This window comes from Lissotriton vulgaris, chromosome 1_1, assembly GCF_964263255.1.
Source record: "Lissotriton vulgaris chromosome 1_1, aLisVul1.2, whole genome shotgun sequence".
NCBI classification, from domain to species: Eukaryota; Metazoa; Chordata; class Amphibia; order Caudata; family Salamandridae; genus Lissotriton; species Lissotriton vulgaris.
The window spans coordinates 1069283676-1069307530 of NC_141685.1; the positions used below are offsets into that span (position 1 = coordinate 1069283676).

Below are 23855 nucleotides of genomic sequence, written 5' to 3' on the forward strand. Positions count from 1 at the left end.
TCTAGTGTTGTGCGCATGCGCAGCCCTGGGCTTATTCATTTATGTTGCAACGCCCCGCTTCCAACGGTGTATTGTTACATACAGTTACTCGTGTTTAGTAAGTTGAGTGGGCTGGGCGAGTGCCCCTTGGACCGAGTGCGTCATTGCAATATTTTCTAACGGGCTGTGGCTGATAACAGTAACTTAAATTAAGGGCAGAGGTTGCACGCGGTGGGAGTAAAGGTTGCCCTGGGATCACACAATGTAAACTTCCTTTGCACGTAGAACAGGCACCGTTGAGAGAGCAGAAGTTCATGGTTCACTTACAAACACACACAACATGTTATCACATGGGAGCAGCAATGCAAGCTTCTATCACAGACCTGTAAAGCACAGGAAGCAGCATTCGTGCCATGTAACCAGCAGTAATTGCTCTCCATCGACACACAACATGGGCATGAACGGTGCAAGCTTCTTTACACGCTGAGGAAATACTGCAGTGTGGCAGCCACAGTGCAAGCGTCGCCCACAATAGGTGTCAAAGGAATCAGTAGAACAAACTTCCCTTGTATACATGGAATGGATATGCACAGGCATCAGTGGTGCAAGCTTCTCCCCTTGTACAAGTGCAAGATCACGTGCACTGATATACACACACGTGCATGCATGCATGCATACCAGGTACAACTCACTCGACAAGTATGCTTCTCACACAGAACAGAGGTCACTTGCAGCAGCAGTGGAATCTAACCACACTGCATGGTCAACAGCAGTTCAAGCCTCAGAAAAGATAGACATAACAATGGGGAGAGTGCTAGGGTCCTACGCCCCATAAAATGCAGACAAAGGCATAACACAGGGAACTGTGCAAGAGTACTATGCCCCACAAATGGGTACTACCATGGGAACTGTGCAAACATATATATAACACAGGGAAAAGTGCCAGGGTCCTACGCCTCATAAAATGCAGGCATGGGTATAACTTAGGGAATGGTGCAAGAGTCCTATGCAACGCAAAACACAGCCAGCAGAAGTGCAAGCTTCCTTCACTCACACACAATTGGAAAGGTACAGTGCAGGGTTTTCTCACAGATGCCCATAGATGCATAGAGCATGCAACAGCAGTGAAAGGTACAAAGCCAGGAATAGGACAGTCATAAGCAGAGCAGGCGTCCCGTAAACAAAGCACAACCTCTGCAGTAGTCATGCTGGGTTCCCAAAAAGTGGTAATACAGCACACCCTGTTGGTAAGAGTCAAAAACAGCTGCACTCACAATGGTGAGGGTACCGTTGGCAGCCATTTAAGCATAGAAATGGCAGCCATCTTTTCAGGTGTAAGGATGTGTGAAGGATCCAGCTACTCCTAGCTGAGGGTCTGTTTCTGAAAGCACCACTGCACCAACATTTAACAAGGGAGTGACATTTGCACGTTTCAGGTCTTTAGTGGTACCCCACAGCACACAGTAGAGAAGTACATATAATCTGCAGAACTGAGATGTTTATGTCAGGTAGACACTAGCAGTGAAGCGGTTTGGATTAGAAAGAGCTTTATTAATAAATGGAACAGAAGACATTAGACAATTGGAAGGGGAGGGTCCGGTAACTGTTGAATGCGCCCTTTACTGACATTTAAGGCTGGGGCGTTTGTAACTAATAAAGCTTGCCAATTTAAGAGTTCCAACGCTGAAATATGTGAAATCATACCATGAGAAAACTGAAAGAAAAGTGTGATGGGGAAGATAGAATACAGAAATACCTAGGGCTACAACAACGGAGAGAATAAAATACAGGGACAGAGAAACAAATGGACAGACCGGAAACGTGGACAAGAGAAACACAGTGGGACAGCAGGAGAGGAATGAGGGAGAAAGAAAAGGGTGACAGGGAGGAAGTGTGGAGGCAGGAAAGTGCAGAACAAATTTAAGATAAATGCTGAGGATATTCAAACAGGGTATAGAGGGGGTGGCTAGAGACAAACTAGTCTGGATGCAGTTGCAATCCCTATTTGTTGTGTGTCCACTACACCTGATACCAGAACAGGGACGCAAACAACAAAAGAAAGGCTTCCTTCTAAGCGAGTTCAGCAAGATGGAACAGTGCAAGCAATTTCTGGTATTATAGGGTTCTAAGAGGCTCCTACAACAGGCATTTCTGGCCAAAGCAAGTCCACCAGCATTGGACCATGGTGTAAGACGATCCTCCAGCATGAAAGTGTAGAGTATGGGACAAGTGACACTGGAACTTTGTCCACATAAATTCACACAGCCCCATGGTCTAGGGAGGTCCTCCGGCATGGGCAGCATACTCCTCCTCCTTCTTATGCACCATCACCTCTTCTGTGTGCACCTCCAAGTCCGGCTCTCCCTCCACGTCAACGTCATCGTTCTGAGAAACAAGAAAAAAGAAGAGAATGAGCAGGTAATCAGCAGACGAGGTACTGAAAAGAGGGCCAGGTGGCTCGGGAAATGTTAAGAGGGGTGGGTCAAAAATGGTGTTTGAGGCCAGGTAGAGAAGCGGATTAAGCTGACCGAAAGCTGAACATACTGGTAAGACAAGCTGCGTAAGAAGTAACAACAAATGAGCGAAATTTGAAGAATTGAATGGTGGTGTTTACAGTGGAAAAAAAAGAAGAGTTCTCGAAGGTAGCAAAAGAAGCAAAGAAATGTGAAAATGTGTAATCGGAAGAGCAAGGCATCTTTAGGGTAGTGTTACTCATAGATGTATATACCTTGACATTTTTAACTGAAAACAAAATTAGACATGGGAGAACCTGGTAGTATAGCTCACTCTTGGAATTTAGCCTTCAGTAGAGTGAACACTAAGAAGATGAAAGAAAACCTGAGAACAAACATGAGAACATACAAAGAACCATCACTTTCCTGTAGTCTGTGTGCTTCAAACAGTATATGCAGGCCACTCAACGGTGATAGATATCGTCATGTATGCCCTCGTTTATTCATGCATTTTTCTCCTAAATGCAAGAGCAGGCTGAGCTACTAAGTTATTTGTAACACCTTTGAGAAGTTTCAGCCATACACGCAAAACATCTAAACACTTCAAAAGTTGGCCACACAGCCTTCACACACTTGAGGTTGGCCATAAATCAGAGTCTAATGCTTAAGGGACAGGTCTTTCACTCCTTTTCACTTCAAATAATGTATAGACACTGCAATAAAACATAAGAGCCTAGTTATGGTCCTCACACACATCGCAACACTCCCTATGTGGGTTGCGCAACAAACGTGCATTAGAATATTGTGGCATGTTGAGCGCTCCAATGAAGACAACGGAGTGGCTCCAGGCTTATAATGTCTGGTATAAGCCTGGAGAGCCAACATTCCAATGTTTGTCTTCATGTTTCTCCCTTTTTAATTTATAACATTCTACCCTTAGTCGGTGGAATGTTCTAATAGCCTTACAGCCCTTCTGCCTTGGGCTATAGTTTATTTTTTTGTATTTTACTGAATTTTATATAGTGCGAACTTAACCCGAATCGGGTATCAGAGTGCTTTACATAGCACCAGTTGCATTACAGGAGAACACATTCCTTTTTGCTAGGCACGGGGAGATTACGCAATTTGCCCAGAATCACAGGATGTTCAGAGGCATTGCCGAGACTCAAACCCAATTCCCCAGATTAGAGGTCCACCGCCCTAGCCGTTAGGCCAACTCCTCTCCCCTACTAGTTGTTAAAAGCACTCACCCTAGTTATAGGCGCATGCCTGCAGCTCAGACCTATAAGTCAAGTTCAGGGCCTTTAATAATCGGTATAGCCCTCGGCAACGGGCTATAAGTCTATATTCTTCCATCTAAAGGGATGCATAAAATAGCGTGCATCCTATTCCCAAATGCACTTTAGCCCTCGTTAGAATTATCAAGCATTGGATCAATACTACTATAGTAGAATATACTCAAACCCAAGGGCGCTGCAAGGCCATTATAATGGGGAATATAAAGTTAGGCTCTTCTCTTCACATAATCTACCCTTGCTTTCTCTCAACATACAGACTCAAATTTAATGTACTTAAGACTCCAAATTGCTTTTTAGATTCTGATTCATGCACAAAAGTAAGTTTGCACATGGATCAGGATTCAGAGTTGTGCATCAATTACCACAAACCACAATTTTTTTCTGACCACTTTCACCAGGGAAAACCTGGTGAAATCCATCACGGGAAAAATTCTCACAAAAATACTAAACCTGTAGTAATTGTGTTTTACACCACAGATTCCACGTTAGGACTCCTTCTGAAGTGGAAAATTCAGGAGAGGTGATTTGGTCACCCATTAAAGTTGCCACGCAGAGCAGCAGTAATTCCCACCCAAATTCTGCATGATTTAGAATCCGGTCCTATAGGGACAAGAATGTCTCTGGCACAGCATCCAGGCATGTAATTCGGTCTTGAGTGTCCCAGTTGCATGGGAAACGGATATCTGGACTTTTTTGTGGCCAGCTCACACACTAATCTAGTGTGCACGCATAGGCCTAGGCCTGTCCATGGCAATGACAAGCTGCAGACCTGGTTCTTTGATGGGGAGCGGAGGCAGCAAGCGTGCCCCTTCATCAATATGGGGCTATTATTAATTACCAGGGTTGTTAATTTGACTCGATTTTATGAAGTAGTTGTTCTGCACCGATGTTTTTTCTATTACAGGCAGAAGTGTTGCCTAACAACCTCCCTCAAGAAAATTGCTGCATGAATGAGTGTATGTATCCTTGGACCAGTGGAATCCATTTTGGATGCCCATGGTTTAGCATGGACACGGAAGTGAGGTAGGCTAGATACATGGCTACACTTAGAACACCTAGGAGGACCTTTTAGCAAGGGATTGTAGATTAGATTTTCCTGAGCACTGCCTTTTTGATGGCTGGTAGGGTTAGGGGGCAGAGCCAGTGGATTCCGTAGTTATAACTGGTTCGGTTTCTTGGCAGGGCCTGCCATTTTTTCTGCCCAGATTGCATATTCAGGAAGGGCAATGACAGCTAGGAGCTCAGCCTTCATCCTACACAGTGCCCATGTTTTGGGATACTCTTGCATGAGGCCAGCCTAATTACTACCTGCTTTGCAAGTCATCAGCTTGCATAAAGGCTGTGTTTGCACTACAGCCAGACAAGGACATCCTTCCTACAGAACCACTCCCAGAGATTCTTAGTTAATCGTAATCTATCCTCCTCTTCCCCAGTTAGGATTGGTGTCCCCCAAGGTTCAACTCTCTCCCCAACTCTTTTAACCTCTATTTGGAACCCTTAGCTGAAATTCTACGTATCGCCAATTTCTCTTACCACATGTAAGCAGACGATACTCAGATCTACATCATAATTTCATACCTAGAGGAGATCAAAAAAATGAACGAAGCTCTGAAACGGACTGTTCAATAGCTTTCTAGAAACCAGCTCAGATTTAATGCGCAAAAAACAAATTCTTACTTATTTCCCCGCCAAAAAGCTCCCCTAACATACTTGAATGGACCAACTATCACCGCGCTATAGTGGATTCAGACAAATCACTAGGAATCACACGGGACAAAAAACTGAATGTGCAAGCCCGAATCAACACACTGGCCAAAATGGCAGGTTTCACCTGAGCTACCTGAGAAATCTCAAACCATTCCTAGATACGTCAGACCTAAAAATGGCAATTTAGGCTTTAGTTATCTCTCGGATCGAATATGAATGCTCAACCTTATCTGGTATAACCAAGATCTCAACGGCTCCTATAAAAGCCTTTATTAACGCAGCGGCAAGACTCCAAACAGGCTTAAAAATATTAGACCACATTTCATCGCACCTGAAGGCGCTGAACTGGCTTCAGTACGAAGCCAGAATCCAACTCAAACTGGCCTGTATCACTCACAAAGTGGTTCACTTTAAGTCTCCTGCGTAGCTTGCTCAGAAAATCGTGTTTTCGGAGGAAGCAGGCACTCCCGGTGTGCCAGGGATTTTGTGTTGAAACTACCCCCCTTCCGGAAGAAGAAAACAGAGCTTTCTCAGGGGCTGCACCCATAATCTGGAACTCGCTGCTACCCTACATCAGAAGAATACCAGCTCTATTAAGATTCAAGAAGGAAGCGAAGACTTTCCTAATGGGAAAATACCTACCCTATACTCTTAATGCTTCTACAGTTTCAGCAGCCCAGCGATTTGGTGTTCTGTACTTGAACTCTACAAGGGGTAGCCAATTTTGTTCTCATATATGTAAACCATGTGATTCCTTTTTCATTGACCACTCTGCATCTTTTTCACCTCACTGTCATTTTAAGGGGCAAAGGCTGGTGTTGTGCTGTCTTACTCTGCTCCTGCCAAAGTCCTCATTCTATCTCCCCCGACTGAACTCTTAATCGCCTCTTCTACTCCTTGTAAATAGCCTGTTATCTCAGCACTATTCTCTCATTATCACCTGCTCCAGGCTTGTATTTAACCATTTATTGCTGAATCTTGTAACTAACTTGCTATTGCTGTAAAGCGATCTGATACCATAACGGGTCACGTTTGCGCTATACAAAACACTAAATTAATCAAAATAAATGAAGAAGACATTAGAAATTCATTTAACCCCTTTCGTGCTCCCCAGTGCTGGCAACGGCCGACACAGCCTCGCCCACCCTTTAGAACGCACGCACCGCGGCGGAAAAACCGCCAAGGTTAAGGCGTTAAACCTATTTACACAGTGAGAGAAAAGATTCATGTAACTAACCAGAACAAAAATATAAAGGCGAAATTCAATCAAATAAAATAATATTTTTAATCCAACCAATATAAATAAGCTATCACGTTAGTCAACTCTTTCTTTAGCTTAAGCGCTGCAATGAAAAAACGCTCTACCTCATAACAGATCAAGGGTGACAGTTAGAAGAGTAAGGCGGTCAAATAATGATGCAAGTGTTTTGCTAGGAGACTCTTCGATGTTACGAATAAAATGCCATTGGGCCTGAAAGTGGCACATTGAGGACACATCACAAATACAATTCCGGGAAATATGGAGTCTGGCCAATCCACATTAAATAGATTTTTACAGGGTTGTCTTGTGCAAGTATTATTTATTGTTTGCCCATTTCAGTATATTATGGCAAAAGTCACTTTAGTGGATGATGTATAGTATCTACCAGGGTGTATACATTTTCTAATTATGTACATGCCCAAAAAATTGGGTTGAAAACCTTCGTTCAACATTGGGTGGCTTACAGAACTGTTGAAAAATTTAAATATTGATTTTGGAAGTGACAGTGTCTCATGCCCTTACACTGGAAGGATTAGGACGCTCAAAACATTGTGTAAGGCTTCACAAGCTAAACCAGAACCGTGGTCTAGAGAAACGTGAACAGAATATTGTCCAGACATTTAATCCTTTTATTCAATGTTGCTCTGGGACAGATCACTTGGAGTTTTCGTTTATACGTTGGTATGCAAATTCATATTAACAGGTTACTGGATGCGAGGTGTGACAGGCATTTTGACCATCAGCTGATGTAAATGATATATTCCAACTCAATAAAAAGTGAATTTGGAAAAAGATGACCCGTCTCGAGTAGGGCCCTCACTTGGAACGTGGCATTGGAGATGGTGGACTTCCTTAGAATTATTGGGTGTGGCAGTACTTGACATGTATTGGGTCCAAGTTGCTTTAGGGTGCCCATTGGCATGCCCCTGGATGCAGCACATGTAGAAACATTTCAGAAGGCGGTAGAGAACAGAAATGCTGCATTGCAGTTCATATCTCTTGAGAAGAATATCCCTAGACTAGAGTAATTTTCTAGTGTGGCAGCAAAATACTGCAGCCCAGGGACTTTGCGGAAACGCATCACCATCATCAATTTTAATGTTTTTCAAACTGAAGAATCGGTTGTATGGTTGCATACCTCACACCCCAATTTATGGGGTTAAAAAAATGGTGCAAAAACGGCCATTTTTTTGTTTTACTTCATTAATGGTGACAACTTCCATGCAGCCTCCTCATGCTAGAGCCTATCTGTGATTAAGGTTCAAGACGACCTTCGAGAGGACACCTGGCATTTATAGGTTTGTTCTAATCGGATAGTATAAAAAAAAAAATGTTTCAAGTCTAGTTTGTCACTCTTTTCGGATATTGCCTGCGGAAATGGCACCACCTCCATTGCATGACATGACATGCCTCACCCCTGAGAAATCTAGTAGCGCCACAGCTAAGGTGCACACCCTTGTTGTAAAAGAGGTAGGTTTTGGGTGTTTCCAGATTGATTGGATCTATCCCATTGCATCTCCAACTGGAAACAAGTTTCCTGAGGCGAGCTTCGTTGTTGAGACTATGCTGGGAGGCCGCTTCAGATTATGTTCAAAAAAGGTACCAGTTACGTGCTCGTGCGCAAAAAGAAGGGTAGCTCTTTCACATGAACTCACAACGCCCATACTTAAACGGCTACTGAACCCTGAAGATTGGTACGTACAGGGCAGCAAGCAGGGGGGGCTGCAGGCTTCCTCCCGTTTTATCCCATTTGTGAAGTTAGGAGGTCCACGCCCATGAGTGCTGAGCCCTTCCATCTCTTAATTCATCTGTACGCAGACAACTACCTGTTTCTAGCCAGGACAGGTGAGACCTCTGTCGGCTAAACAAAACGGGCTTACAGTAAACACAACTGATCAAAGAAAAGAGGACACAAAAAAAAACAGATAGGCGCCAGCAAAATGAAGCCACTAATTGATCTGGTGGGGTAACCTTGGAAGGAATGCTTCGGCAAAATCCCTTCTGGATGTTTGTCGGCAGGTAAAAATGAAAAACTAAAATCAAAGTCAGGAATTGAAAAGGTTTCCTTACCAAGGGCAATTTTCTTGTCTTTTTACTAAACGTTTTAGAACTTAAAAACCCTCCAAAGTGATAAGTAAATCAGCAGCCATACGTGGGTTTAATCCAGTGCTTCCCAATTTGGTAAAACATTTTCAGACCAGGAGAGTATACCTGGGGCAGCCAGCAGCATCCTGTGGTGTCTGCACACTACAGACCAATAGGGAGGGCAGTGGAGCTGGAGGAAATCTAATCTTTCAAGCAAAAGTTAGCAATACTCCAGAATGACACGAATATCAACTTTCAAAACATCCAGCGTAAAAGAAGCTGTAGGAAAAATTTATAGTAAACTGATGCTGCCAACAATACAATAAGGAAACAAGCATTGGCATAGCCAACGGGTCTCGCCATTAGGACCTTAAGTGTTTAGCCATGCAACGGTTGATGTTGTTGCACCAAGAATATTGTGCTGCATAACTAAATACTTATAAGGTCCCAAAAGCGGGACCTATTGGCTATGCCAATGCTCGTTTCACTGGCCATAGAAACATATTTACTGTCAGAAAAAAGTCATCTTTCACGGACCACAGAAACATGTGTACTGTCATCAATAGAGCCCTTCTTTCACTGACCATAGAAACATGTGCACTGTCAGCAAGAAAGCCCTTATTTCAATGACCATAGAAACATATACACTGACAACAAGAGACCCTTCATTCAAGGACTACAGAAACGTATGAACTGTCAGCAAGAACGTTTTTTTTTTTTTAAATGACCATAGAGGCGCCAGTTGGCGGCAGCTATTCAAGGGCCATCCCTGATATCGGAGGATGTGCCTGGTTGTTGTATAAGCAAGTTATGTTATATTTGGGCTTAATATGAATTGCATCTGAGAATTTGTAAGTACGCTTGAGCATTTGAGAGTGTGCCTGGGCACATGGTGGTTGTGCCAGGGCATAAAATGGTTGGGTTTGGCCATCAGAGACTGTGGATTAACATGTGGAGTAATACCTGGAAATGCAGTAAGTGGGCCTGGGCATTTGATGGGTGTGCCTGGAGAGAGGGTAGACAACTGTGGGGATGCGTGAGGGAGGGGTGGGGTAGAACCATGGCAGAGAAGGTAGGAATGGACGATAAGACCCAGCAAAATTGGCACTAGAGACGCTGCCTAGTGTTGAACAGTGTCGAGGGACCGCATGAAAAAACCTGAAAGGGTAGATTTATTGCTGACAGCGCTGAGGAAGGGCGAACTTCAGACAAGGTAGTATCCGCACTGCGCAAGGTAGTGACAATGTTCAGGAACAGGACTCAGAAGTGTCCCAGAGACACATTGTCATGGGATTGGGGGGGGGAGGTGGGAAGAGGAAGTACGGGTTTCCACTGCAGCTGTGAATAACCAGAGGAGACTGGAGGTAATGCATTGCGGCTGTGAGCGTGACTGCAAACCCCGGCAGGATGTGACACCAGGGAGTGAAGAGAAACAGTTAAAAAATGTGCCTATGACAACATAAAAATAATTACATTTTTACAGGAAAGAACTGTGAGTGGCACATAACGGATGAGGCTTGGAAGGCAATTCTCATTGAACACAAGTGCTCCACTCACTAAGGTACATGACACTTGTAAGCAAGGTTTTCTCCCGAAAGCATAAGCGGGGCTGGTCTGCAATAGGCTGCACTATCAACTCACTGAGAGACAGAGTGTGATATTGGTTTTCCCTCATCTCAATTCAGGAGTTTTGCACTCGGCACCAGAGAGTAACTGGACGCTCATACACGAGCAGTGCAAAACCAGTGGCTATTGATGCATATGGCTGAACAATAGCAATTCCATGAGAAGTAAAATAGAGTCTGTGAGAGTTAGAATAAGGAATAGCACAACACAGAATATGACAATCAACGTGATAAGAAATGTACAGAGATGTGTGTTGCTCTGTCTGGAAGGACCGAATCAATTGCAGGAGCAAGTATGAACAAGCGCGAGCGCCTCGCGCAAGTAGGGGGTGGGGGGGAGAAGAGTGCGGCAGAGAGCCCTCGCGCAAGTAGGGGGTGGGGGGGTAGTGCAGCCGAGAACAGGCAGAGTTTCCCTTGCAGGAGCGAGCGTGATAATTCCTAAAAGATAATCCCGCTCGCTCTCGCAAGGGAATTGCCAAACAAGCACGCGTTGCCATTCAAAGCAATGCGTGCACGTTTTTCCCTGCAAAATTGGACCATTTCTAATGGTCTTTTTCCAATGCAGCGCATTTGCGCTTTGCACTGCATAGGCGTGACCTAAAAAGGGAAAGGAGAAGGGTTTGACAGACAAGGGTGCACAGTCACACATATTTACCTCTTCCACTCCCCAGTCAGCGACGTAGGAAGGAGGGTGCAGGCCGCCCCAGGTGTCATCAATGAGGGGCGGGAGGGAGTGACAAAATGGCAAAAACACTTGCAATTGTAAGTATCTTATTTGTCCTTAAAATTTCAATTTTTGGGTTGTGGAAGGGTGACCAGAAACTTTCCGCACCCGGTACCACCTTGCTACGCCATTGTCCCCAGCAGCAAAAAATAAACATATCGAGTACACAGCACTCCAAAACAAGTGCCACAAGTGCATGAAGCACCTCTGAAATGGTTTTCAAGAGACCGGGTCTGAAAGACCTGATTGAAGGAACATGGAGGGAGGATCATCCCATCATGAGTTGTGAATGGAAGGAGAAGTGATGGTACTGGAAACTTCGAGAACCACGTGCGCCCTAAAAATTGAAAGCCATAATATCGGCACACCCCAGCTAGTACACAAGTCCGCAGGACAACAACTGTAGTGTTGATGACCGATAAGTTTCAGGAGGTGATGAAAGAATACCCTTCTCTCAGATTTTTGTCCTCAGTCCCAAATTGCCCCATCCAATTTCATCCACGATGATTCTACCTCTGCTTCATCCTTGCACCCTCCCCTCCCTCTACTCCTTTCAATCGTCTCTATATCACAAGGCGGTTGTTGGGGTTTTTAAAAGAAGTGGATCTAGTTATTCTTATTCAGCTAAAACTTTGTTGTAAAGGAACGGAGCACTATCCATTAGTTTAGGAATAGGAGCCAGGTCTTAAGTTATTAGTACAATTTTTAGTTAACTATTTGATAATAGGGATGATGGCAACATAAAGAGACCCAGACCTGAAAACACAGGAGGGAGAAGTGGGTGAGTGTGATTGTGTGGTGAGGATATGGACATGAGGTGGTTGAGGAGAAGCAGAGTATTGATCAATTGTTGCAGCTATGGACAAGAGGTGGCCGAGGAGAAGGAGGGCATTGATCATGCATTGCAGTAATGCATAAGGAAAGTGGCTGAGGAGAAGGAGGGCACTGGTTACGCATTGCAGCTATGGACAAGAGAAGTGGTTGAGAAGGAGGGTATTGATCAAGCGTTGCAGCTATGGACAAGAGAAGTGGATGAGGAGAAGGAGGGTATTAATCAAGCATTGCAGCTATGGACAAGAGAGGTGGCTGGGGAGAAGGAGGGTATTGATCAAGCGTTGCAGCTATGGACAAGAGATGTGGATGAGGAGAAGGAGGGTATTAAGCATTGCAGCTATGGACAAGAGAGGTGGCTGGGGAGAAGGAGGGTATTGATCAAGCGTTGCAGCTATAGACCTGAGAAGTGGATGAGGAGAAGGAGGGTATTAATCAAGCATTGCAGCTATGGACAAGAGAGGTGGCTGGGGAGAAGGAGGGTATTGATCAAGTGTTGCAGCTATGGACAAGAGACGTGGATGAGAAGGAGGGTATTAAGCATTGCAGCTATGGACAAGAGAGGTGGCTGGGGAGAAGGAGGGTATTGATCAAGCGTTGCAGCTATGGACAAGAGATGTGGATGAGGAGAAGGAGGGTATTAAGCATTGCAGCTATGGACAAGAGAGGTGGCTGGGGAGAAGGAGGGTATTGATCAAGTGTTGCAGCTATGGACAAGAGACGTGGATGAGAAGGAGGGTATTAAGCATTGCAGCTATGGACAAGAGAGGTGGCTGGGGAGAAGGAGGGTATTGATCAAGCGTTGCAGCTATGGACAAGAGATGTGGATGAGAGGAAGGAGGGTATTAAGCATTGCAGCTATGGACAAGAGAGGTGGCTGGGGAGAAGGAGGGTATTGATCAAGCGTTGCAGCTATAGACCTGAGAAGTGGATGAGGAGAAGGAGGGTATTAATCAAGCATTGCAGCTATGGACAAGAGAGGTGGCTGGGGAGAAGGAGGGTATTGATCAAGTGTTGCAGCTATGGACAAGAGACGTGGATGAGAAGGAGGGTATTAAGCATTGCAGCTATGGACAAGAGAGGTGGCTGGGGAGAAGGAGGGTATTGATCAAGCGTTGCAGCTATAGACCTGAGAAGTGAATGAGGAGGGTATGGATCAAGCGTTGCAGCTATTGACAAGGCGTGGCTGAGGAGAAAGGGTATTGCTCAAGCAGTGCTCTTCTAAACAAAAAAAGGTCACAGAGAAGAAGCAGGATATTAGTTTATAAGTGGTGCTTATATGGACAAGAGGGTTGACCGAGAAGAAGCAAGAGTGAAGAGGCAATAAGGAAGGAAACTGCTCCAAAGAAAATGGACGAGGTCAGTTGTTGATTGAAGGGGAGGCGAAGGAGATGATGAAAGAAGGGTGTTATGTGACAGGTTGATCAGAGGGCTGGAGATCGAGGCAAGGTAACGGCGGCGTGCGTGCAGACGCTACTGACTTGCAAACATTTTGCCTCTGCATAAATCCTAAAGCAAACAAATCCAGGCGGTGAGAAAGAAGAACTGAAATAAAAATATTTTGAGACTTGTTCCAGAGCTCAGTTGATCATTACACAGGCACTAGTCAAAGGTCTGGCTCTTCCGTATATTGGGATCAAGGTGCGCACCATGCGGAGTCTAGCAGGGATTAAACTGAAGGTAAAAAAACAGCATCAGCAAAATAGAGGTTATATGTTTATACACACCTTAGGACTTTGTCCTCAATGGACGGCGTGACGGACAGAAAATGGGGTGGGTACATGAAAGCAAAACTGGTCACCTAGACAGTCAGATGCCACTTGGCAGGAAAAAAAAGTGCTAAGATCTTGGGCTTGACATAGAGACAAGCTCTGTCCCGGCCCACTGGTCTTTGTGTGTGAGCCTGCCATGGCCCTACTGGCCATATTACAGGCACTAGGTTCACAGACCATGTTCCAACACTGCATTTGTGAGTCCCACTCACAAGACTGCCTAAGAATCATGCTGGGTAGGCATTCACTTCAGGAAGACTGACCTATGTGTATCCCATGGCAATTTAAATTCCGAACAGTCCTACATTAGGAAGAATAATCGCTTAATTGCGGCTGCTGTGAGATTAATAATGTGCAACTTCATAGCCACTGTAACAGGCGTTTCATAATGCCGCTCTAAAGGTCCTCGTTTCAGCATGCGCCCTTTAGATTGCCTTACCATTATAAAGTCCACACTATATCAAAATAGCAACTGCATCGCCAAGGGTAATATTAATCAATTATTTGGGGTCAGAGTAAAAAAAATAACAAATTGCTTTAAGTTTGATTAAATAATTTATGTGGTTATGGCCATTATCAAAAACGGCTTCCTTTAATTATAATAAATTAAGCAAAGCAATAAATAAAGAAGTGTGTTTCGGGGAGGGTCCTCTCCCTGAAATACAGTATTTAGAAATACATATATTAAAAAATAAATAAAAATCAAACGAACAAAATATTTATATGGCAAGTGAACCTAATTAAATGCTCGACAATAACCAGTCGAGTAATTAATATTTATTAATTAAAATGCCTTAAAAAAGATGAATAGAGTAAGAACAAAGTACTAAAATCAAATGTTAGTCTACATAAAAACTCTGAAAGTTAAGAAGAGGTTGTTCATGTAAATAGCCATTAAAAATTTAAAGGTTTAAATTAATAAAGAAATACGGAATAAACACTTCAAGTTTGATCCAAGAATTTTAATGTGTTTGTAAAATAAACAAAAAAGATTAGTTATTAAATAATTATTAATTAAAGCCATTGAAAACACTAACAAGCATTTGCAATGCAATAGGTCTTGCATTTGCGAGAGTTTAGGCTATAGGCATTGTAAATGACAATGCCTTTTATTTATCTGTTTTGATAATTAACACATAAAAGGCATGGTCATTTACAATGGCAGCAGCTCAAACTCTTGTAAATACGAGACCTATTTCACTTCAAAGAAGCGGCCACCATTGTCCCGGGCTGCTTGCAAAGTGAAAGCACGCATGGCACGCTGAATGTTGCAGGAAAGCATGTTGTGCCTGCAGTTGGTGAAACTCATTAAAGAAAATAGTGCTTACGGACTAAGACATACTGTGTAACAAAAGAAGTAAAAGGGCCAGTCCTCATGGGATGTTACAAATGAAGACAAGGCGGTACTAAGGAGGGACTAACAAGCCTATTAAAAAATCAGAAGCCAGCATTTACAAAGGACAATGACACAAGCCAATGAAAAACATGGGTGGAGAGTGGGTATAGCTTCAAGTCCATACTCTAATACAGCATACCTCGCAGAGCAGTGCATGCGCTGCCCGGGCTCGACCTCAAAACAGCTAAATAAAAAGCTCCTGCTCTTCAAGAGCAGCTAAAATTGTTAATCACATGGCCTCAATTAGTAATATTATCATTGATGGGACAAACAAAAATGTAAAAATGTATTATTTTTTTTTAAACCAAAGTAAATTATAAATTACATATACTTACTTGGGATGAGGTTAAATTAAGAATATTTGCAAGTTAGGGTTAGAATATGCACAACACTTGGAAAAACATTCATATGCACAAAAAAGAGAAATGGGGGTATAATAACGAATTTTTAAAAAGTTGATGAAAAAGTATTTTAGGGGTAGGGTTGTGGTAATGGTAAAATATACATAAAGGCTATCTATTGGTAGGAGATCTAGTTGCAGCGATGCAATGGTGGGATTTACTTATTGTAACAGAACTCGAACCACAGAAGGATGAAACATTAAGCCGGTCCTGCCCAAATTGTAGGATGAGACCTGCAGGTTCTACATAGGGCTCTGTAGCGTGAGATACTTCCTGGGATCTTGTGACCTCAACTTTAGGGAGCTTGAAGCTCTGGAGCTGACAAGTACAGATGGCACATGGGACCCACCACTGGTAAGTTGTGAGGGTGAAGACGGAGCAGCAATACTAATAGCTAGCATGGAGTTACTGATAAAATGCGAATGGTGGCATCAATCTTATGGCTAGGAGAAAATCATGAGTAGGGTGCAGAGTTATTGATTAGAAGCATAGTTGTTGCTCTAAAGTAGTTGAAGAGATGCCAAGCTAATGATCATAAGAATAACCTGGAGGCAGACAATGGAAAGATACAGCTTGGAAAACCAGTATGGAGTTGAGAGAACTGGGGCAACCATTTAGAGAGTTCGACATACTCTTCAGATATCGATGATAAACATTACCTGAACTTGGTCCCTACCTTGCCACGGCAGCGGGAGAACGACAAAACGCGGAGACCATTGGGTGATCCCTGGACCTCTTTGGAGACCACACAGAGGAATTCAGCCTGGTCCTCGCCACCATAGGTATAGGAGGAACCGATGTTCACCAGCTGTAAAAACAAGCACATGCATTAAAAATAACTATCAATGTGAACAACAAGGACCCCCTGTTCAAATACTGAATTTGTAATGCAGGGAAATAGACAATGTGTGAAAAAGAAAATGCGATTGATAATATGACTAGGGAAAAGAGCAATATGTAAGGCACAACAACCAATTAAAAAATACAAGTTTGATTTATTAATGAAATTACAGTATCATTTTTAAAAACACAATCAGTACAATGTTTCTATAAAAATACACAAATTTATGTATAAAAGAAATATTTGTGACACAATTATACAAAAACACATATAAAAAACATAGGTGGCAAACAATAAAAATCATCGACGCGCGTTTCGGCGTTAACAAAACGCTTTCATCAGGAGCCACATTCAATCTGTAAAACATGTATAAAAAAGGTTAGAGACATCTAGAGGTCATGAATACCTCATAACAAACAATCAATAATTCAAAACATATAGCTGTGCTTACATAACAAGTAAATCCCTACAAGATGTAGCTACAAATTGTAGCTACAACTGATACAGACTAGTTGATGTATATTTGAGCAGTAATTATACCCAATAATGGAAAGAGGGGTATTTTTGGGTATAAATGACAACAAAATGTCTGTCATTTATGGAGTAGCAGTAATAATTTTAGGTTAGTATTATTAGCTTAAGTGTGATAAGGCCAAGATCTGATAGGGGTATCCCATTTTTTCAAGCCTGGACATGGATCTCTTCTCTTTAGTCTTACCTAGTGAACACAAGATAGGTGTTCTCTATTAGTGCTGGACAAAGTCTGACAGCTGTTTTCTTGGCGGAACTCTATCTCGCCTGGCTAGAAGTCTTGGTCTGTAAAAGATGTATTTATTAAGCATATGTACCACTCTGTTCACAGTTCGGTTATAGAAATAAATTCTTTGGAAGGGATGAAATCAATGTATTGCGTTTCTGGATACTGATTTATTTTATATATTGCAAGGTTGTATGGTTTCCTATTTATTTCACACGGGTTAGTTTTATGGGTATCCCTTTCTTTTTTGCAGAGTTTTTTATGGGGATATACGGAAAAATGTATGCCAATATATCACAGTGTTCAATTGAGTACCAAATAAAGGGGGATCAGCTAAACCCTCACATTTAGTAATAAAAAGGTTTTTACTTATGTATCAGATAGAAAACAGCATGATTCCCATTTCTATTACTTAGCAGTTCGTATTGTCATAGATCCAATGAGAACATAGAATATTGCATATGCATCAGGCAAGTAGTCAGATAGTTCCCATATCTGTGGGAAAAAGCTGTCACAAATCTATCCCACAAGCGGCAATTTGTCAAGCACAACACCCATGCATCTGATAGCAGGAGAAAAGCTTACAGTTTCTGTTAAAATGTGTGTTGTATTGTCGGTGTACAAGCGATCACCACCCTGGAATCCTGTATAATACCGGTGTGGTTTAAACGTGCTAAGAATAAAGGGCGCATAGCATTACTATCGAGCGAGTCATTAATGGTAAACAAATTCAATGTGGCCTCATAGCTTGCTTACCGAAAATGAAAGAAAGGCGAGCCGTGGCTTCAACCTGTCAAGAGCCAAAAAAGCCACAGTCTGTAGTCTTTTTCTGGCGCCTCGCAGCCGCTGGTGTGCGTATGCTTGTTCCTAGAAAAGGTATAGAGCGTGAACAGTTCTTTATAGTTCAAGATAGTGCGGCGGCTAATGTAATTCATCTATCAGTCACTTATGTATTGCCTCATGGCTAGCTTACCGAGAATAGAAAAGGTGCAGGCCGTAACTTCAACCTGTTAGACGCCAAGAAAATTTCCGTCTTTTTTAGTCTATAACGGCGTCTCACAGCCGTTGGCTTGCACGTGCAAATATGTCCGATTTTTAAAAACAGAACCTTTTCTATTGAGGTTAATCTGTATGGAATGAATGTTCATTCGCGTCGGGCGCTGGTTGCACCGATCGCTGTTCACCTATTGAAGCCTCTGTCAACAGTGTATTTGCATGCGCGATATCCTTTAAACCCTAATTGATTCTCACAGGACCACTAGAGAGTCATGATCTGTAAACTCACACCGCTACTCGCTACCATAATACCCGAGTTCTGAAAGTAACGGTCACTTGCCCTTTAAAAACTGTGGTCAAACCTACTTCCGGGTACTTAAAGCAGGGCAGCCCTTCCGGCTGGCCAACCATCCTTTCCCAACGGCTGCGGGACGCCGATCGAAGTTTCTAACGGGGCGCCCGCAGGTTGAAGTCACGGACCGGACTCTATCTTTTCTCGGTAAGCAAACGGCTTAGACGTACGCCGCCGCCCTGTTTTTGTTTTTGCTTATCTCTATGTACCGGCACCCCGAACTTAAATAATTTAGCCCCGTTTTGCACTCCTTTTAGGAATGAGCACGTGCAAGCCAACGGCTGTGAGACGCCGTTATAGACTAAAAAAGACGGAAATTTTCTTGGCGTCTAACAGGTTGAAGTTACGGCCTGCACCTTTTCTATTCTCGGTAAGCTAGCCATGAGGCAATACATAAGTGACTGATAGATGAATTACATTAGCCGCCGCACTATCTTGAACTATAAAGAACTGTTCACGCTCTATACCTTTTCTAGGAACAAGCATACGCACACCAGCGGCTGCGAGGCGCCAGAAAAAGACTACAGACTGTGGCTTTTTTGGCTCTTGACAGGTTGAAGCCACGGCTCGCCTTTCTTTCATTTTCGGTAAGCAAGCTATGAGGCCACATTGAATTTGTTTACCATTAATGACTCGCTCGATAGTAATGCTATGCGCCCTTTATTCTTAGCACGTTTAAACCACACCGGTATTATACAGGATTCCAGGGTGGTGATCGCTTGTACACCGACAATACAACACACATTTTAACAGAAACTGTAAGCTTTTCTCCTGCTATCAGATGCATGGGTGTTGTGCTTGACAAATTGCCGCTTGTGGGATAGATTTGTGACAGCTTTTTCCCACAGATATGGGAACTATCTGACTACTTGCCTGATGCATATGCAATATTCTATGTTCTCATTGGATCTATGACAATACGAACTGCTAAGTAATAGAAATGGGAATCATGCTGTTTTCTATCTGATACATAAGTAAAAACCTTTTTATTACTAAATGTGAGGGTTTAGCTGATCCCCCTTTATTTGGTACTCAATTGAACACTGTGATATATTGGCATACATTTTTCCGTATATCCCCATAAAAAACTCTGCAAAAAAGAAAGGGATACCCATAAAACTAACCCGTGTGAAATAAATAGGAAACCATACAACCTTGCAATATATAAAATAAATCAGTATCCAGAAACGCAATACATTGATTTCATCCCTTCCAAAGAATTTATTTCTATAACCGAACTGTGAACAGAGTGGTACATATGCTTAATAAATACATCTTTTACAGACCAAGACTTCTAGCCAGGCGAGATAGAGTTCCGCCAAGAAAACAGCTGTCAGACTTTGTCCAGCACTAATAGAGAACACCTATCTTGTGTTCACTAGGTAAGACTAAAGAGAAGAGATCCATGTCCAGGCTTGAAAAAATGGGATACCCCTATCAGATCTTGGCCTTATCACACTTAAGCTAATAATACTAACCTAAAATTATTACTGCTACTCCATAAATGACAGACATTTTGTTGTCATTTATACCCAAAAATACCCCTCTTTCCATTATTGGGTATAATTACTGCTCAAATATACATCAACTAGTCTGTATCAGTTGTAGCTACAATTTGTAGCTACATCTTGTAGGGATTTACTTGTTATGTAAGCACAGCTATATGTTTTGAATTATTGATTGTTTGTTATGAGGTATTCATGACCTCTAGATGTCTCTAACCTTTTTTATACATGTTTTACAGATTGAATGTGGCTCCTGATGAAGGCGTTTTGTTAACGCCGAAACGCGCGTCGATGATTTTTATTGTTTGCCACCTATGTTTTTTATATGTGTTTTTGTATAATTGTGTCACAAATATTTCTTTTATACATAAATTTGTGTATTTTTATAGAAACATTGTACTGATTGTGTTTTTAAAAATGATACTGTAATTTCATTAATAAATCAAACTTGTATTTTTTAATTGGTTGTTGTGCCTTACATATTGCTCTTTTCCCTAGTCATATTATCAATCGCATTTTCTTTTTCACACATTGTTAAAAATAACTATCACCAGGCTGCTGCTGTCAGCTACAAGGATAGCTTCAGGTCTCCAACAGTAGGAAGGTGAGATTTACATAGTGCTGCATGCCCCTAGGGAGACCTTGGAGCACTCTAAAGTCAGGCTTTAGGAAGGAGCACAATCAACTGCCCTAGACTCGGGGAAAGAGAACTGGATAATCATAGCATGCAGGGTAGTTCTAGATGGTTGCTTCAACTAGCTGCTGAGAACTTAACCTACTCACAGGTGGAAATCATCTTGGACCAGCAACGCCATTCATCCTCCCTTGGCCGATAAAATGGGGATGACTGATAGAGAATGTTTATTTAGCAGCACAAGAGACAATTCAGTTTGTGCCATAAGAAATATAAACGGGGAATCTCCTGCTGAATACCTGGGAATAGAGCACGGTGGTCAAATGCTGGTCAAGAGGGCCAGAATCCATACTACATGACATGCGAACCAGTATCTATGTAAATTACTTCCATTTAGATTAGTTGCATATATATTCATTTTACCCAGATATCCTGGAATTGTGAATCGTTCAGGCTCTCCTGTACATACGTGGGATATGTCCGGAGTAGAGGATGCAAATTGTTACTTTGTCAAACCACTAAAAATGTGTGTAGAATTATTAAAAACACAAGCTAAGACGGAAAGAAATTGAGATTTTTGTGGCCTCAAGATCCTACTTAAAATACGTTAACTGTCCCAGACTCTTGTTTCTTCGACATGCCCAATTGCCTTCCTCCCAGTCCTTCTGCATAACCTCCATCCCACTCCACTGTCCACCCAGTTACCTGTTCAAACCGCCACCCGTCTGACATGGTGGAGACCATCTGTGTTAGCTCTTCCTCCTGGCACTGCAACACACGGTAGACGTGCTTAGGGGGAGCCTGAGGAAGACAGAAATGAGTTTACAACAAGCAAGCCCTGGCGGAGTCCCAGGAATGTTTAAGGAGTAGCAAAGGGGGAAGGACTGGTGGGGCAGGAAGGTGCTTAAGAGGAACCTCAAAATGTGGTTGAGGCTAAAGGGATGTTACGGAATAGACACCCCAGAGCCTTACTAGATATGGAAAGGGGTATTACGGGGCTTCTGGATATCGCCATGGGGCAGAACAGTATTTAAGCTCATCAAACCCCACCATAATGGTAAGTAGAGGAAATTTACTTCAGCTTTAAGGTACAGCCTCAAAGGATCTATAAGTGACAGTCGAGGCTTCCGCAGTGAAGGCCAGTCTCAGAGCCCCCACTGACTATAATAGAGTTAAAAGTAGCTTGCTGCATGCCAGCCTCTGCAACCGAAGGACAGTCAATAGCATGTGACTGCTGAGGAGACAAAGTGAGCGAAAACCGCAAAATAGCAATTAAAAATGAAAGTATTCTAAGGACAGATAATTGTAAGCGGAGTTCTATCCACTAATCGCTCAGAGTCCAGTTGCCCATAGCCTGTATTCTAGGTCTTCTACCAGAATAAAGAAAAATTAAAAATGATGGATAATTTATTAAATGCCAGCATCCTAGCTCCAACAGCGTAGGAACTCTAACACGTTAGAAGAGATGCTGCTCTAAAGAAGCCTAACTTGGTGCCACCAAACACTTGTTTTTCATTCATGACATTAATCATAGCTGGCAGACAAACTAAATGGCAACAGTCTTGGAGTTCCCAAAACACACTTAAAGTAAGATTATTATTGTAGGTAACTGGGTCAATTTTTGGTACCCCATAAACCTGCATAACGCATTGTGGTTTCAAGTGGCTTGAAAGATCAGGTTAGGATCTATGTTATTTTGACATTTTCTTTCATTTTGAAATGGACTGTATTAAATTAGAGCCAATGACCAAAACCACATCACAAACGAAGTCGTTTCCGGGTGCAAAAGTAAAAAGAGTCATCCGCTCAACAGTATACATCAATATCCATTGCTGCTGCAGCTAAAGTCAACACAGCCCATTATTCCCAGGTTGTCGTCGCCACAATAAAGGTCACCAAATGTAAGTTAAGTACCTGCTCCTTTACTGCAAATCCAATATTCTGAATTCCACCTTCTTTGGCCTTCCCTCGAATTACGATACAAAGATCGATCATTCGATAAGACTACGAAGGGCTTAACTTGAGGTGGGTTAAGGCATTTTTGGGAGAACGTTTTTGTTGGCTCTATGTTGCAGCAAACCAAGAATTTAGTGTTGAGGGGTGGTGGTCGAAACTTTAATTGAACCCACAACATTAGTACAAAGATGCATTAACTTTTGAGGATCACAAGTCCTTTTTTTAACATTTTTAGCCTTTCAATATTTTGAGTAAAATAAAAACACACATTTCACCAATGTGCTTTTTTAAAACAAAATAAAGGAGGGTGCACTTTAATAAACTATTACGAACACAATGAACAAACTAGGTGTTCAATCGTAGAAGTTGAATAACTCAAGAAAATGAACCTATAAAGGAATAATGAATGAAGTCATATTAGACGTAGTCCATTCTTATTAAGACTGCTTCTATAGGTGTGTGCACCTATAAAATTGAATATACAAATCTATTGATAAAAAAACAAACTAGAGTAGGAAAGAGGATGGGGGAAAGAAAGCACACAAGCATGCACAACAAGCCAGTAAATCAGTTACTGTGTACATCTTTTAACACTGACCTATCTCCCTACATTTTTCCTGCATCGACCCTGCTCATTGTTAGAGAACGCTAACACAGTAAGACAATTTTCGACCTTCAGAATATTGCCTATTTCCAAAATGTGAAAAACTGCTTCTTTGCTCTCCAGTTCTGAGAACCTGTCGAAATAATTTCAGTTTAGTTAAGGCAATTATAGGGGACTCCTGATTGACACGTGCCTCAGAACAAGGACAATGCACGTTACCCTTCATCTCGCTACTGAAGTGCGTCCAACCCTCCTCAGTTGACATGTTCAACAGCCCATTCTCTCTGTACTTTGCTTCATCCACTTTGTGCAGTTCCATTGCTCGAGATATTTTTAGCTGGGGCACGGGGTGCACTATTTTCGAATACGTTCACCAGTCCGATATCCTAATTTTTTCCTTTTTTTTTCCTTAAGTGTTTCATCTTCTCCCATCTTTTTACCAGGATCTCACAAGACTGCACCAGTTGAGGCGCTCAAATGTTAGACTGCCGTACACACTTCAATCAAGTCAAGAAACCATTTTAATTAAGAATGCTCATGGCTCATCAGCTTTCATGAGGCGGTGGCACGGGAATTGCAAATAACCCCACATCCCATGGTGAAATTATGAATCCTAGCATTCGCATTTGATGGATCACTCTGGTCATGCAGCTCAGTTGACTGAAGGACTATGCCCAC

The 23855-nt window shown here is 42.5% G+C and overlaps 1 protein-coding gene across 1 annotated transcript in view; it reads right to left on the reverse strand.

Annotated features, from left to right (window-relative positions):
- Window positions 1-1367: 1367 nt before the first annotated feature.
- The window catches only part of KCTD17 (potassium channel tetramerization domain containing 17), a 54334-nt gene continuing 31846 nt past the window's right edge, over window positions 1368-23855 (reverse strand). Inside the window, exons 4-6 of the mRNA XM_086936457.1 lie at window positions 21323-21418; window positions 16209-16340; window positions 1368-2364 (exon numbers count right to left, since the gene is read on the reverse strand). Coding sequence (XP_086792583.1) covers window positions 2254-2364; window positions 16209-16340; window positions 21323-21418 — 339 coding nt within the window. The 3' untranslated portion in view covers window positions 1368-2253. The remainder of the gene's footprint in view (window positions 2365-16208; window positions 16341-21322; window positions 21419-23855) is intronic.